The following is a 17393-nucleotide window of genomic DNA, read 5'->3' as shown; positions in this document are numbered from 1 at the left end:
ATTTGCATTTCTCTAATGATTAGTGATGTTGAGCATGCTTTCATGTGTTTGTTGGCAATCTATATATCTTCTTTGGAGAAATGTCTATTTAGGTCTTCTGCCCATTTTTGGATTGGGTTGTTTGTTTTTTTGTTATTAAGCTGCATGAGCTGCTTATAAATTTTGGAGATTAATCCTTTGTCAGTCGCTTCATTTGCAAATATTATCTCCCACTCTGAGGGCTGTCTTGTGGTCTTCTTTATGGTTTCCTTTGCTGTGCAAAAGCTTTGAAGTTTCATTAGGTCCTATTTGTTTATTTTTGGTTTTATTTCCATTTGTCTAGCAGGTGGGTCAAAAAGGATCTTGCTGTGATTTATGTCATAGAGTGTTCTGCCTATGTTTTCCTCTAAGAGTTTGATAGTTTCTGGCCTTACATTTAGGTCTTTAATCCATTTTGAGCTTATTTTTGTGTATGGTGTTAGGGAATGATCTAATCTCATACTTTTACATGCCCTGTCCAGTTTTCCCAGCACCACTTATTGAAGAGGCTGTCCTTTCTCCACTGTACATTCCTGCCTCCTTTGTCAAAGATAAGGTGACCATGTGTGCGTGGGTTTATCTCTGGGCTTTCTATCCTGTTCCATTGATCTATATTTCTGTTTTTGTGCCAGAACCATACTGTCTTGATTACTGTAGCTTTGTAGTATAGTCTGAAGTCAGGAAGCCTGATTCCTCCAGCTCCATTTTACGTTCTCAAGATTGCTTTGGCTATTCGGGGTCTTTTGTGTTTCCATACAAATTGTGAAATTTTTTGTTCTAGTTCTGTGAAAAATGCCAGTGGTAGTTTCATAGGGATTGCATTGAATCTGTAGATTGCTTTGGGTAGTAGAGTCATTTTCACAATGTTGATTCTTCCAATTCAAGAACATGGTATATCTCTCCATCTATTTGTATCATCTTTAATTTCTTTCATCAGTGTCTTATAATTTTCTGCATACAGGTCTTTTGTCTCCTTAGGTAGGTTTATTCCTAGGTATTTTATTCTTTTTGTTGCGATGGTAAATGGGAGTGTTTTCTTGATTTCACTTTCAGATTTTTCATCCTTAGTGTATAGGAATGCCAGAGATTTCTGTGCATTAATTTTGTATCCTGCTACTTTACCAAATTCATTGATTAGCTCTAGTAGTTTTCTGGTAGCATCTTTAGGATTCTCTATGTATAGTATCATGTCATCTGCAAACAGTGACAGCTTTAATTCTTCTTTTCCGATTTGGATTCCTTTTATTTCCTTTTCTTCTCTGATTGCTGTGGCTAAAACTTCCAAAACTATGTTGAATAAGAGTGGTGAGAGTGGGCAACCTTGTCTTGTTCCTGATCTTAGTGGAAATGGTTTCAGTTTTTCACCATTGAGGACGATGTTGGCTGTGGGTTTGTCATATATGGCCTTTATTATGTTGAGGAAAGTTCCCTCTATGCCTACTTTCTGCAGGGTTTTTATCATAAATGGGTGTTGAATTTTGTCAAAAGCTTTCTCTGCATCTACTGAGATGATCATATGGTTTTTCTCCTTCAATTTGTTAATATGGTGTATCACATTGATTGATTTGCGTATATTGAAGAATCCTTGCATTCCTGGAATAAACCCCACTTGATCATGGTGTATGATCCGTTTAATGTGCTGTTGGATTCTGTTTGGTAGTATTTTGTTGAGGATCTTTGCATATATGTTCATCAGTGATATTGGCCTGTAGTTTTCTTTCTTTGTGAAATCCTTGTCTGGTTTTGGTATCAGGGTGATGGTGGCCTCATAGAATGAGTTGGGGAGTGTTCCTCCCTCTGCTATATTTTGGAAGAGTCTGAGAAGGATAGGTGATAGCTCTTCTCTAAATGTTTGATAGAATTCGTGTGTGAAGCCATCTGGTCCTGGGCTTTTGCTTGTTGGAAGATTTTTAATCACAGTTTCAATTTCAGTGCTTGTGATTGGTCTGTTCATATTTTCTATTTCTTCCTGATTCAGTCTTGGCAGGTTGTGCCTTTCTAAGAATTTGTCCATTTCTTCCAGGTTGTCCATTTTATTGGCATAGAGTTGCTTGTAGTAATCTCTCATGATCTTTTGTATTTCTGCAGTGTCAGTTGTTACTTCTCCTTTTTCATTTCTAATTCTATTGATTTGAGTCTTCTCCCTTTTGTTCTTGATGAGTCTGGCTAATGGTTTATCAATTTTGTTTATCCTTTCAAAGAACCAGCTTTTAGTTTTATTGATCTTTGCTATCGTTTCCTTCATTTCTTTTTCATTTATTTCTGATCTGATTTTTATGATTTCTTTCCTCCTGCTAACTTTGGGGTTTTTTTGTTCTTCTTTCTCTAATTGCTTTAGGTGCAAGGTTAGGTTGTTTATTCGAGATGTTTCCTGTTTCTTAAGGTAAGATTGTATTGCTATAAACTTCCCTCTTAGAACTGCTTTTGCTGCATCCCATAGATTTTGAGTCGTCGTGTCTCCATTGTCATTTGTTTCTAGGTATTTTTTGATTTCCTCTTTGATTTCTTCAGTGATCACTTCGTTATTAAGTAGTGTATTGTTTAGCCTCCATGTGTTTGTATTTTTTACAGATCTTCTCCTGTAAATGATATCGAGTCTCATAGCGTTGTGGTCGGAAGAGATACTTGATACAATTTCAATTTTCTTAAATTTACCAAGGCTTGATTTGTGACCCAAGATATGATCTATCCTGGAGAATGTTCCATGAGCACTTGAGAAAAATGTGTATTCTGTTGTTTTTGGATGGAATGTCCTATAAATATCAATTAACTCCATCTCGTTTAATGTATCATTTAAAGCCTGTGTTTCCTTATTTATTTTCATTTTGGATGATCTGTCCATTGGTGAAAGTGGGGTGTTAAAGTCCCCTACTATGAATGTGTTACTGTCGATTTCCCCTTTTATGGCTGTCAGTATTTGCCTTATGTATTGAGGTGCACCTATGTTGGGTGCATAAATATTTACAATTGTTATATCTTCCTCTTGGATCGATCCCTTGATCATTATGTAGTGTCCTTCTTTGTCTCTTCTAATAGTCTTTGTTTTAAAGTCTGTTTTGTCTGATATGAGAATTGCTACTCCAGCTTTCTTTTGGTTTCCATTTGCATGAAATACCTTTTTCCATCCCCTTACTTTCAGTCTCTATGTGTCTCTAGGTCAGAAGTGGGTCTCTTGTAGACAGCAAATATATGCATCTTGTTTTTGTATCCATTCAGCCAATCTGTGTCTTTAGGTGGGAGCATTTAGTCCATTTACATTTAAGGTAATTATCGATATGTGTGTTCCCATTCCCATTTTCTTAATTGTTTTGGGTTCGTTATTGTAGGTCATTTCCTTCTTTTGTGTTTCTTGCCTAGAGAAGTTCCTTTAGCAGTTGTTGTAGAGCTGGTTTGGTGGTGCTGAACTCTCTCAGCTTTTGCTTGTCTGGAAAGGCTTTAATTTCTCCATCAAATCTGAATGAGATCCTTGCTGGGTAGAGTAATCTTGGTAGCAGGTTTTTCTCCTTCAACACTTTCAATATGTCCTGCCACTCCCTTCTGGCTTGCAGAGTTTCTGCTGAAAGATCAGCTGTTAACCTTATGGGGATTCCCTTGTGTCTTATTTGTTGTTTTTCCCTTGCTGCTTTTAATATGTTTTCTTTGTATTTAATTTTTGACAGTTTGATTAATATGTGTCTTGGTGCGTTTCTCCTTGGATTTATCCTGTATGGGACTCTCTGTGCTTCCTGGACTTGATTAACTATTTCCTTTCCCATATTAGGGAAGTTTTCAACTATAATCTCTTCAAATATTTTCTCAGTCCCTTTCTTTTTCTCTTCTTCTTCTGGAACCCCTATAATTCGAATGTTGGTGTGTTTAATGTTGTCCCAGAGGTCTCTGAGACTGTCCTCAGTTCTTTTCATTCTTTTTTCTTTATTCTGCTCTGCAGTAGTTATTTCCACTATTTTATCTTCCAGGTCACTTATCCGTTCTTCTGCCTCAGTTATTCTGCTATTGATCCCATCTAGAGTATTTTTCATTTCATTTATTGTGTTGTTCATCATTGTTCGTTTCATCTTTAGTTCTTCTAGGTCCTTGTTAATTGATTCTTGCATTTTGTCTATTCTATTTCCAAGATTTTGGATCATCTTTACTATCATTATTCTGAATTCTTTTTCAGGTAGACTGCCTATTTCCTCTTCATTTGTTAGGTCTGGTGGGTTTTTATCTTGCTCCTTCATCTGCTGTGTGTTTTTCTGTCTTTTCATTTTGCTTATCTTACTGTGTTTGGGGTCTCCTTTTTTGCAGGCTGAAGGTTCGTAGTTCCTGTTGTTTTTTGTGTCTGTCCCCAGTGGCTAAGGTTGGTTCAGTGGGTTGTGTAGGCTTCCTGGTGGAGGGGACTAGTGCCTATGTTCTGGTGGATGAGGCTGGATCTTGTCTTTCTGGTGGGCAGGTCCACGTCTGGTGGTGTGTTTTGGGGTGTCTGTAGACTTATTATGATTTTGGGCAGCCTCTCTGCTAATGGGTGGGGTTGTGTTCCTGTCTTGCTAGTTGTTTGGCATAGGATGTCCAGCACTGTAGCTTGCTGGTCGTTGAGTGAAGCTGGGTGCTGGCGTTGAGATGGAGATCTCTGGGAGATTTTCTCTGTTTGATATTATGTTCAGCTGGGAGGCCTCTTGTGGACCAGTGTCCTGAAGTTGGCTCTCCCACCTCAGAGGCACAGCACTGACTCCTGGCTGCAGCACCAAGAGCCTTTCATCCACAGGGCTCCTTAATTTGGGATGATTCGTTGTCTATTCAGGTATTCCACAGATGCAGGGTATATCAAGTTGATTGTGGAGCTTTAATCCGCTGCTTCTGAGGCTGCTGGGAGAGATTTCCCTTTCTCTTCTTTGTTCTCACAGTTCCCAGGGGCTCAGCTTTGGATTTGGCCCCGCCTGTGCGTGTAGGTCGCCGGAGGGCGTCTGTTCTTTGCTCAGACAGGACGGGGTTAAAGGAGCCGCTGATTCGGAGGCTCTGGCTCACTCAGGCCGGGGAGGTAGGGAGGGTCACGGAGTGTGGGGCGGGCCTGCGGCGGCAGAGGCCGGCGTGACGTTGCAGCCTGAGACGCGCCGTGCGTTCTCCCGGGGGAGTTGTCCCTGGATCCCGGGACCCTGGCAGTGGCAGGCTGCACAGGCTCCCCGGAAGGGCGTGTGGCTAGTGACCTGTGTTCGCACACAGGCCTCCTGGAGGCGGCAGCAGCGGCCTTAGCGTCTCATGTCTGTCTCTGGGCCCCGCACTTTTAGCCGCGGCTCGCGCCCGTCCCTGGAGCTCTCTCAAGCAGCGTTCTTAATCCCCTCTCCTCGTGCACCAGGAAACAAAGAGGGAAGTAAAAGTCTCTTGCCTCTTCGGTAGCTCCAGACCCCTCCCCGGACTCTCTCCCGGCTAGCCGCGGTGCACTAACGCCCTGCAGGCTGTGTTCACGCCGCCAACCTCAGTCCTCTCCCGGCGCTCCGACAGAAGCTGGAGCCTCAGCTCCCAGTCCCGCCCGCCCCGGCGGGCGAGCAGACAAGCCTCTCGGCTGGTGAGTGCCGGTCGGCCCGATCCTCTAAGCTGGAATCTGTGCGCTTTGCCCTCCGCACCCCTGTTGCTGTGCTCTCCTCCGCGGCTCCCAAGCTCCCCTACTCCGCCTCCCGAAGTCTCCACCCGCGAAGGGGCTTCCTAGTGTGTGGACACTTTTCCTCCTTCACAGCTCTCTCCTGCTGGTGCAGGACCCATCCCTATCCTTTTGTCTCTGTTTAGTTTTTTCTTTTGCCCTAACCAGGTACGTGTGGGGTTCCTTGCCTTTTGGGAGGTCTGAGGTCTTCTGCCAGCGTTCAGTAGGTGCTCCGTAGGAGTTGTTCCACGCGTAGATGTATTTCTGGTGTATCTGTGGGGAGGAAGGTGATCTCCGCGTCTTACTCTTCCGCCATCTTCCTGGAAGTCTACTTGGATTTTTAAATTGTGTTTTTCCTTTTAAACCTAAACGTCCTTCATGCTTTTTTAAAGCTACTCTTGTACTTACATTTTCACATGTGACTTGTATTGATATTTGTTTATTTGATACAAACTAACCTTTCATAAGAAATTCAGGATTATGCCATAAACAAGTTTAACGCTTTAAAACACATTTCTTCTTTATCAAAACAAATTTTTTTGCATATTTGTCTTTTGTTTTTGGTAAGAGGTGGTGTGAGCCATATAAAGGCTTTTTATGACTGATGATGTCTCACGTATCAAAACTCTGGCAGTCTCTGCACCAGACACATAGAACCGTATATTTCAGGGAAACTGCTGTGGCTTTTCCTCAGGTGATGGTGACATCTCTAGGAAGTTTTGATGTGAGTTTTCACCCCCATGTCTCCAGATTCCGTAGTAGAAGTTTATTTATATAGATTGAGAATTCAATTGATTTTTTAAATATAGAAATGGTACTTACATACTGCTAAGAAAGAAAAGATACAACTTTTTATTCTGATAACAGATTTTTTGAATGATATTTGATTTGGTTTGTTTTTTTGCTGTGAAAGGTGAGAGACTGAATATGCAAATAGACAGTGTTAGACCATATTTAAAATTGAACTTTGAATTTCATAATGTGTGCAAATGTCAAATCACTATGTAGTACACCTGAAACTAACTTAATATTGTATATCAACTATATTTCAATTAAAAAAATTTTGAACTTTGACCTAAGACCTACCCAGAAAACTACACCTTGTTTATAATAAAAAATCCAGGAAGCCAACCCGCTGTAAGTCAGACTTACTGGAAGCCAGAATGCTATCTCTAGTGACAGTCCAGGAAGCTAAACAATAACTTGTGTAACAGTCAGCCCCAAATGGCCAGAAATTAATTGATAACTGACATGTTCCCCAATTTTTGTCCCTGCTTCCAACTTAGGACGAACCAGAAAAAGCCAAATATGCCCCCCTAACCAATCACACAGGATGCCCCACTTTTGCTTTAGCCCACCTACAGTTTTCCCAGGCCAACAGTCTCCAATCAGGGCACACCCCAAAACTCCTTTTTTTTTCTACTATGAAGCTTTCCCACTCTTCTTCCTGCCTTTGAGCCAAAATACAAGTGACAGTGGTTGACTTCCTTGCTATAGTAATCTCAGAATAAACAGCCTTTCCTTTTCTCCTCTGACTGGTCTTTATTTCCACAGAGGGAACAGGCAAGAAAACTCAAAAGTCAGAGTCATTAGACAGTTGTAACTCTGGGAATCTTTATTTACCGTAACAAAGGCTAATGAAATATGGGTAAAAAAATCAGACTGTTCAAAGATAGCGTTAGAGATGTCCTTTAACTTGTAATTTCTAAAATGATAGTTGTTCACTGTTATTTTCATTGACCGAGATATAAACTTCTTAGATGAAACTTCAGTACATAAATGGGGCCCCAGAATGCTGTGACATTTTCTCTTGGATTATGCAAATTCAGTGTATGTGTGGAGTAATCAGAAAATAATTTCCAGATGAAAATCATCCTCAGTCTAATTTGTAAAAGTAATTAAATAGCAATAATTATTTTTCAGTGACACTACAAATGTATTTGCTTTTAAAACTAAGTAATAATTGATGGCATTTAGGTTGCAGATAAGAGAATCCTAGTCATACTAGTTTAAACAAAAAAGGCTAGAATTCTTTGTAGATACCCTTTATTAGTTTGAGGAAGCACCATTCCTAGTTTGCTCAGAGTTTTTAGTCACAAATGATATTGAATCCATCAAATGTTTTTCTGCATTTATTAAGGTAACCACATGACTTTTCTTTTTTATTCTGTTACTGTGGTGGATTACAAGATTAAAAAAAATATGTTAACCCAACCTGGGATTACTGTAATACATTTATCTTGTGTATGTATGTGTGTCCATATATAGTGTTATGTATATATTTATTATGTACATATGTATATATAATATATAGTATTATATATGTACATATGTGTATGTATAATACATATAGTATTATATGTGTATATATATAGAGTATCAATTTATATATTGTTGTATTCATATAATTATATATATAGTATTATCAATTTTATATATTGTACCCATATATATTATGTATATATATATTATGTGTGTGTATATATCAATACATATATTTGTGTGAAATAATATATTATTTCTTTCTCAAAAGGAATGATTTTTCTTAATAGAGATAGACAGTTTGATATGACAGCTTTTTATAAGAATCATCTTTAGGAAAAGATTATTTAATTTTGGAAATTAAAGGGAAAAATACTATTTTAAACATTTAAATTTAGGTCAAGATTTTGTCTTCTATCTTGGGATTTATAAAATACAAGTCTTAATAGGAAAACAGCCAATCTGCTTGACGTACAAAACATCTAGTATTTTTAACCCATATAAAAATATCTCTAATTTTTTTCTTTTTTGTAGAAAATTTTTACTACTGGTGATGTCAACAAAGATGGAAAGCTGGATTTTGAAGAATTTATGAAGTACCTTAAAGACCATGAGAAACAAATGAAATTGGCATTTAAGAGTTTGGACAAAAATAATGATGGTGTGTCTTTCTTTTCTATTTATCACCAGCTATGAAGAAGCACATCTCATGCTTCCAAAAGTCTAAAACAATGTATATTTAGTCAGTCTGTTTTTAGATGATAATTATTACTTGTGTTAATACTTGTTTCTCTTAGTAATGTGATTTTTATATAGAATGTTTTTAGTGAAGAAAAGTTATATGTAGCTTTGCCTAATGAATCATAAACTGTGAGTAGGGCCTTTGTAAAATATTAATTATGGAACCTTATACTGATTTGACTTAAAGCTATGGGTTAAAAATAATAATTATGTTTTTTTGCTCTCTGGGCAACAGAGTTATTTTTATTCATACTAAGCATGAGTATTATATATTCTAAAATTTAAACAACTTTCAGATTATCTTATATTTGATAGTCTTTTTGAAAGAATTACATGTGATCAAAGAAGATGCTCTGATTCTGAAAGTTAAAAAAGAAAATAGCAGATAGACGTTTAAATATATACCTTCTGATTGGAATTATAGTTTTTCTATTTAGATTAATAGCTTAGAGTCCCAGTCATGTGGAGCAAGAAGTAAGGGCCACTGTAGGAGAAAGGGAAGAGCTATCAAACCCTTATCACCAGAGGCAACCTTTGATAGGAAGAGGGCATTTATTTTAAAAATGTATAATGCAGGGCTTCCCTGGTGGCACAGTGGTTGGGAGTCCGCCTGCCGATGCAGGGGACACGGGTTCGTGCCCCGGTCCGGGAAGATCCCGTGTGCCGCGGAGCGGCTGGGCCTGTGCGTCCGGAGCCTGTGCTCCGCAGCGGGAGAGGCCACAACAGTGAGAGGCCCGCGTACCAAAAAAATAAAAAATTTAAAATAAAAAAATAAAGTAAAAATGTATAATGCAGCCTCAGACCCCTCCCCACGCATGAGTGGTCAAGGCCATTTCATTCAAGATTTGTTATTCAAGAAACAAGTTAAACAAATAAATTGGGAGAAAATATGGTTCATACCAGGGATAGGCAAACTTTTTTTTTTTTGTAGAAGTCCAGATAGTATTTTAGCTTAGTGGGCTGTGTGATCTCAGTTGCAGGTACTCATTTCTGCTGTCACAGTGCAGAAGCAGTCATAGATAATATGTAAATGAGTAGGCATGGCTGTGTTCCAATAAAACTTTATTTACAAAAGCAGGCAACTGGCCTTATTCAGCCAGAGGGTTATAGTTTGCTGATCCCTGATTTTTACTGAACATTAACTTCAGTTAGACTCAAGGCAAGTTCCTTCAAACAAAGAAACAACTAAACCCTTTGAATGGTTTTGATGATCGTTCAAATCTGTGACTTGGCCAGGAAGAGCTGAGTTTGTGGTGGAAAGTAGTACTGTTAGAATATTTGTCACCACCCATAAACCTTACATTGTATGTTCCAAGTCTACCTTAGTCCAATCTTGTAGCAAAATTCAATTCTTACAATCAAATTGATTTCTTCCCACAAACTTTCATCCCACCCTGAACCCTCTAAAGTTCAGCTGCAGAGAAGGGACTGTCTATATAGTGTTAGGGCAGGCAGTAGCGGGAGATGAAGTTACCTCAGGATCATCTCCAGATAAGTAGAGGCTGATCGTTCAGTATGTACAGTATGCACTATCAACGGTCCATTTCAGAAAATTCTAAATGAACCAGAAGAAATAATTAAAGGTGAAATATTTTTATTTTTTATTGAGGTATAGTTGATTTATAATGTGTTAAAGATGAAATTTGTAGTAAATACAAACAGTTTCCCCTCAGTTTATCTTGTTTTTGTAATTTAAAAACACTTTTTCATTACAGGTTCATACTTTTGTTTATTAGACTTTCTTAAAGCAAAGCATATACAGTCTATCCTCATTATTCATGAATTCTGTATTTGAGAATTTTTCTACTTGCTAAAATTTAACTCCACAAATAACCCCCACATCAATACTCACAGTGCTTTTGCAGTCATTCATGGATTTGCGCTGAGCAGCCACAAATTTCATTTTCTTGGTGAGCACATTTCTAAAGCTGAGATAGAAAGAGGCGATGCGCTGCGTTCTTGTTTTAGCTTTTTTATTGTAAACAAGTCCTTCTGCAGTCTACTTGGTGCCATGTGTTTTGCATTTTTATGCTTTTTATTGGTGATTTCACTATTTGCAATGGCTCCCAAGAACAGTGCTGAAATGCTGTCGAGTGTTCCTAAATGTGGGAAGGCTGTGGTGTGCCTTTGGAAGAAAATAGGTGTGTCAGAAAAGCTTCACTCAGGCATGAGTTATAGTGCTGTTGACCATGAGTTCAATGTTTATGAGTCAATAATATATATTAAGCAAGGTGTCTTTAAACAGAAACACACAGAAAACAAGGTTTTGTATTGATTGGTTGATGAGAATATTGTGACCAGAGGCACAGGAGCCTAACCCTGTATTTCCCTTAGGAACAGCGTTTCGGTTCTTTAGTTCTGTGTTCATGGTGACCTTATAGAAAGTAACTACAGTGAATAATGAGAATCAACTGTACTCCTTTGAGAGTGCAGCCATAAAGGAGATTATTCAGAGTGGTATTTGAAAAATTTCATCGCTAACAGGGTGACGCCTCTAACTGCTCTTACATTGTCCAGATTCTCGTGCTGCTCCTTTCTTCTCCCTGGGAGAAGTCTCTCCAAATCCTGTCATTCCTTCAAAGTCCTTCCCTTAAAGGGAGTCTTTCCTTTCACCACTAACAGTAATTTTTGTCTTCCTCTTTTCCTGGAGAACTTTGCTGTTAATCCTGGTTTGGCATCAGACCCTTTGGTTTGTTTACCTGTTCCATGCGTCTTAGTCTTAGGATCCTCATGGGTCTGTGGGATGCTTGAGGGAAATGCAATCTTACATTTATTGCTTATGTTTTCTCTTTCTTCTTCTCTTCTGATTCTTCTCCTTTCTACAACATGCTCTAATTGCTCTTATAATAATAATTTTCCTACTTCCATCATCCTACTATCCTGCTTTATTTTTATTGCCAGATTTCTCAAAAGAATATTCCACACTCTTTGGCTTCATTTAGTCATTTTCTACTTTCTTTTAACTCAGTGCCTTACATATTTATGTATAATAAATGCTTAATCATTTATTAAAATGTAGAAATGCATGCTTTAAAATTAATAGATTCTAGCTTAATTGAATTTACCTCAAAGTCAGAGTATCTTGATTTGAATCTCAGTTCTGCTGCTTCTTAATGTCATTTCTTGGTAAGGCCATGTATGCTCTCAGTCTTTTCTTTAGATGGAATGTCATTATTTACCTACAACGCTGTTATGACTTTTGAGTGAAATAATGTGTGTATATTTGTTTAATATATTTGTTGAAATTTGAGTTGGTGTTGCAATATGTACTTAAGCAAATCTATAGCTCATCTAAATTCACAATTTTACCTTAATCAGTCCGAGCCTCTCCCTTATAAAGTGAGGGATTTGAAATTCGTGATTTCTAAGGTCCTTATCAGTTCTAAGTTTATAATTTTTATTTTTTAAAGGAAAAATTGAGGCTTCTGAAATTGTCCAGTCTCTCCAGATACTAGGTCTAACTATTTCTAAACAACAAGCAGAGTTGATTCTTCAAAGGTAAGTGCTTCCTCTATTGACAGTTTTTTTTTTTTTTACTTTTAGTATCCTGTATTAGAGATCTGCCTTTGTAAGTGTGGCTTAAAACAAATCCTTGTACCTTACCATTCCTCACTATGTACTTTCAATATCTTTCTCCCCTTTTTCTCGCTTTTCATTTTGTGTGTATACATATACCTAAAGTGTAGGGCTGGGAAAACTCTTTCAAGGCCTCCAGGGCTGGTGCAGTAGAAGAAGCTCTGTTTTCCCTTTTACGTGACTCCTTTACCACTCACACAAAACACTTCACTTCTGAAACTTCTGGTCGCTGAGTATGTGGGGTTTTTTCCCCACAACAAGCAATTCTAGCTGACACTAGCTGGGTGTCCTACAACATAACTCAATTCTAACATTTTCTACCTGGAGGTAGTGTCAGATCCCACAGATTAAGGACTCAGTTTCACAAGACTGCTCTCCACTTCAGATGCCAATCGCAAGTAGTAGGTACCCAGATTACCCACATCTTCTGCCTGACTTGACTACACATCAGAGGTTCCCGTGACGTTCTCCCCCTTGGGTTCAGTTACTTGCTAGAGGAGCTCACAGAACTGAGGGAAACATTTACTTATGCTTACCAGTTTATTACAGGATATTATAAAGGATACAGATGAACAGGCAGACAAAAAGATACGTAAGGAGAGGCCTGGAGGGTCCTGAGCACAGGTGTCTTTGTGGAGTTAGGTGTTTCACTCTGCCAGTGTATGGATGTGTTTTCTAACCAGAAGCTCCCTAAATCCCGTGCTATTGAGATATTTATGGAGGCTTCTTCATGTAGGCATGCTCGATTATTAACTCCATTTTCAGTCCCTCTCCCCCTCTGGAGAATTGGGGTGGGATGGGGGTGGGAAGGGGGCTGAAAATTCCAAGCTTCTAATCATGACTTGGTTTTTCTGGTGACCAGCCCTCATCCAGGAGCCATCCAGGAGCCCACCCAGAGTTGCCTCATTAGAACAAAAGATGCCCTAGTGCTCTTATCACTTAGGAAATTACAAGGGCTTTAGGGGCTCTTGCCAGGAACAGGGAACAGAGACCAAGTTATATATTTTCTATTATCTCACAGTGTTTTAAAAGGCAGAATCGGATTGTGTTTTCAGTAGTGGAAATCACGGACCTTCCCTTGAGTGCTCAGCCATCAGTGTGACTCGTAATACCTCCAAATGTCAGCTTCCTTTCTGCCGTTTCACTGTCTCTTAGTATACTCAAAACTGAATTCATGGGAGAGAAGTCTGAAAGGTGCTGATTGAAACAGCTGAGGCTGAGTCATCAGAGTATGAGAATAGGAATCACTTGGTTGAAATACAGCCTCCTAGTTCTACTTTTTCAGTAGACGATATGGGTGGGGAGTAGCTGAAATAGGTAGGCAGTCGCTCCCAAACATGTGTGCTTCATGTATCTTTATCTTCCGCTCTCAAGTAAAATCCATTTTCCATTTAGGCTTTCATATCCATCCCTCTTTCCTCTAATTTTCTTATCTCTAGTTCCCTCTCCACATTTATTGAGGACCTTGTGGCACTTGTCAAGTAGTCATTTTCTCTTTAGGTCCTAGGAAACTTCAGTATTCGTGCCGGTGACTCCTCTTTCTAGCGTCAGTGTTCCTTGCCTTCCTCAACACACCTGAGACTTTTATTCCATTTTGCTTCAGCAGCCCACTCCCTCTCAGGATTGTATCATAACTTGAAGTCACTCCTCGTCTGACTTCAGACTTCAGACTTCACTCCTCGTCTGAAGTCTTAAAAACCTGTATCCTACCTTCTGACCCTTCTTCCTCCAGATTCTACACAGTCTTGCTCCTATGGTACTTGCGTTTTGACTTACAGATCTCTGGCCCCTTCATTTCCACCAGTCCGTCAATCTCCTCTTGATCGATTCCTTCCACCACTCCTACTTACTTTCCCCCAATCCTGAACCACCCTCTCAGTTGTTCTCTTTGCCCCAGCATTTGGGCTATGAAACATTTCTAGAGAAAAATGAAACCATACAGGCCCAAGAATAACCAAGACATTCTTGGAGAACCCTAAGGAGCTGGGGGCCTGCCCTATCAGATATCAAAGAGTTGTTATAAGCTATAATTAAGACTTAGTGGTATTGCTACACAGATAGACAAGTTGACAAGTGGAACATACCATCCCAGAAACAGACCCATCTGTATTTGGGATTTGTCACATGAGAGAAGTAACTGCAAATCCCTGGGAAAAGGAGAGACTATGCAATAAATTGTTCTGGTGCACCTGGTTATCCATGCAGACAGAAATACAGTTGGGTACCTGCCTCACGCCATGCACAGAAATCACAGACATAGAAAACAAACTTATGGTTACCAAAAGGGAAAGGGAGGGTAGGAAGGATAAATTAGGAGTATGGGATTAACAGATACAAACTACTATACATAAAATAGATAAGCAACAAGGATTTACTGTATAGCACAGGGAACTATATTCAATATCTTGTAATAACCTATAATGGAAAATAATCTGAAAAAATTATACATATTACTGAGTCACTTTGCTGTACATCTGAAACTAACATAATACTGTAAAACAACTGTACTTCAATTAAAAAAAAATCAAACTAAATGTGAAAGTTACACTGCAGTACCTTTAGAGGAAAAAGAAGCAAATGTCTATATCTCAGTATAGGGAAGAATTTATTTTAAAAAAATACAGAAGTCAGTAACCATATATGAAAAGATTGATAAATTCATCTGTATTATAATTAAGAGCATCTATTCATGGACACTGTAAATAAAATGAAAAGACAAAGAGAAGGTACTTGCTAACTTATAACTTGAAGGATTAAATCAACTATATAAAGAACTATACATATCTAAGAAAAAGACACAACCCATTAGAAAAATGGGCAAAAGATATGAACAAGCATTTCACAAGGGGAAAAACATGAATAGCAGATGAATATGATGAGATGCTCAAATTCGTTAGTAAGTTGAAGAGAAACGCAATTTAAACCCACAGTGAGACTATCTTATTTAAGAAGTTTGTCAACACTAAGTGTTCTGTAGCTTTAAGCTGCAGAGTTTGGAATTCATTTATTCATTCAACAAATATTTGCTCTGCGCCAGGCACTGTTCTAGACACTTTGGTCATATCAGTGAATAAAATAAAAAATCCTTGCCTTGTGGAGGATGCTTGCATGCGTGTGTGGGGGGTTGAGGGGTAGGGTCAGACAATAAACAATTGCATTAAAATAGCAAATAGTGATTAAAAAATAGAGCTATAAATATTTTAACCCAGAAGAATAGTGTCATAAACATCAGTAGTAACTAGGACTCTTATGCAAATATGGAATGTTAACACCTGTGTGCTGGGACAATTGAAAGTTTAAGTGTAACTTCATGAATGCAATCAAAGTTAAAAGTGACACTGGAAAATATAATCATAAATATCTGAAAATAGCATTTTATCTGACTGCCATCTTTATGCATCACTTTCACACAAGTCATAGAATAAATTCAGAGGAGACACCAAAACTTTTTTTTCAGATATATTCATTAATTCAATAAATAAATGAGCACTTTCTTTGTACTGCCCACTTTAGATGCTGGGTCTACAGTAGTGAACAAAACTATCAAAATCCTGGGCAGTTTAAAGTTGCTTTTAGGAAAATAAACAGGTACAAATGACATTATTACCAAGAACCTACTAAAATAAGCAAAAAGTTAATGGCTACAATATGTTAACATATTAATTAATTAACATATGTTAATATGTTAATTTTAAATGTTGAAGATAAGGTACCAGGATTTCTTAAGACTCAGAAGGCCCAATCACCAAGTTTGATTTTATTTTTTACAATCATTGGTAATTTTCTTAGCTTAGAGAAAATTGGAGAAGGAAATTGATAGTGTATTTTGAGTATATTCTGAAGTCACATCCAAATGTTACAATAGAACATTAAGAACTATCTTCTTGAGCCAGTGTAAGAAAAAATGGATCATAAATTCATTCATTGCTACCCCGCAGTTTTATCTTCCAGCATTAGTGTTTGATAGCTCATTGACTTGGAGTTTGACAGAGCACCAAAAGTAGCCTTTAGTGAGACCTGTAATTTGTGGGTCTATTTTTATCTAAATGATTAAAACAGATCATCGAATGCTTGTTGCTCTTTCCAAAAACCTTTTAAGAATATTAAGTTGGAAGAGAAACTGTCATTCTGCAACATGGCCAATAATGTTAGTTTTATTTATACATTTTATTTTGTTCTTTAATCAGCTTCTTTTTACTTTCAGCATCGATGCTGATGGGACAATGACCGTGGACTGGAATGAATGGAGAGACTACTTCTTATTTAACCCTGTTACAGACATTGAGGAAATTATCCGTTTCTGGAAACATTCTACTGTGAGTACGCTTTATGTATTAATTTATACTTATTTGGAGCTGTAAGCAATTGGTGTGGTTATCATCCAAGAGCACTCTGTAACACTTATGGGCCATGGTGCCCGTCTCAGTAGCTCTTTAACTTGTAGAGTTCTACGTATTCTGTTAGGTGTATACTCAGAGTATATTAAAGCTTTTTTTTTTAAATTAATTTTATTTTATTTATTTTTGGCTGTGTTGGGTCTTCGTTGCTGCGGGTGGGCTTTCTCTAGTTGCAGCGAGCGGGGGATACTCTTTGTTGAGGTGCGTGGGCTTCTCATTGCAGTGGCTTCTCTCGTGGATAATGGGCTCCAGGCACGCGGGGTTCAGTAGTTGTGGCACATGGGCTCAGTAGTTGTGGCTTGTGGGCTCTAGAGCACAGGCTCAGTAGTTGTGGTGCACGGGCTTAGTTGCTCCGCAGCATGTGGGATCTTCCCAGACCAGGGATCGAACCCATGTCCCCTGCATTGGCAGGAGGATTCTTAACCACTGTGCCACCAGAGAAGTCCTGGGGCTTTTACTTTTTATAGATAATATATTGCCTAAATAATCTCAGTACCTCGTGGTTGATAATGACCAAAGATCCCTTCTGAAACTTGCTTGTTCAGTCAACCACCTACATTTATCTCTGGCTTAAGGCACCTATAATAATAATCATGGAAGGTTAAAATATCTTTGGCTCATCTGCTTAGTATTGCACACCTATCCATCTGTATTCTTCTAAACTTTCAAATTTTAATTAAATTACATTAATATCCTACTGAAATATCCTGGGGTAAATGAAATTCATTTCATTCTGCAATCTGTTCCTGAAAACCGTGGGAACTCTTTGAAGGAATTTTTATTTT

At 38.3% G+C, this 17393-nt stretch overlaps 1 protein-coding gene across 2 annotated transcripts in view; it reads left to right on the top strand.

The window, feature by feature from the left end:
• Positions 1 to 17393, top strand: part of SLC25A24 (solute carrier family 25 member 24) — a 57978-nt gene that overhangs the window by 10732 nt on the left and 29853 nt on the right. For both annotated transcript variants that reach the window (XM_067727091.1, XM_067727090.1), the window contains exons 2-4: positions 8429 to 8555; positions 12046 to 12133; positions 16416 to 16527. In XM_067727091.1, the coding sequence (XP_067583192.1) occupies positions 8429 to 8555; positions 12046 to 12133; positions 16416 to 16527 (327 nt within the window). The remainder of the gene's footprint in view (positions 1 to 8428; positions 8556 to 12045; positions 12134 to 16415; positions 16528 to 17393) is intronic.

This window comes from Pseudorca crassidens, chromosome 2, assembly GCF_039906515.1.
Source record: "Pseudorca crassidens isolate mPseCra1 chromosome 2, mPseCra1.hap1, whole genome shotgun sequence".
Lineage (NCBI taxonomy): Eukaryota > Metazoa > Chordata > Mammalia > Artiodactyla > Delphinidae > Pseudorca > Pseudorca crassidens.
Note: the sequence above shows the minus strand (reverse complement) of the source record. Positions and strands in the feature narration are given on the sequence as shown.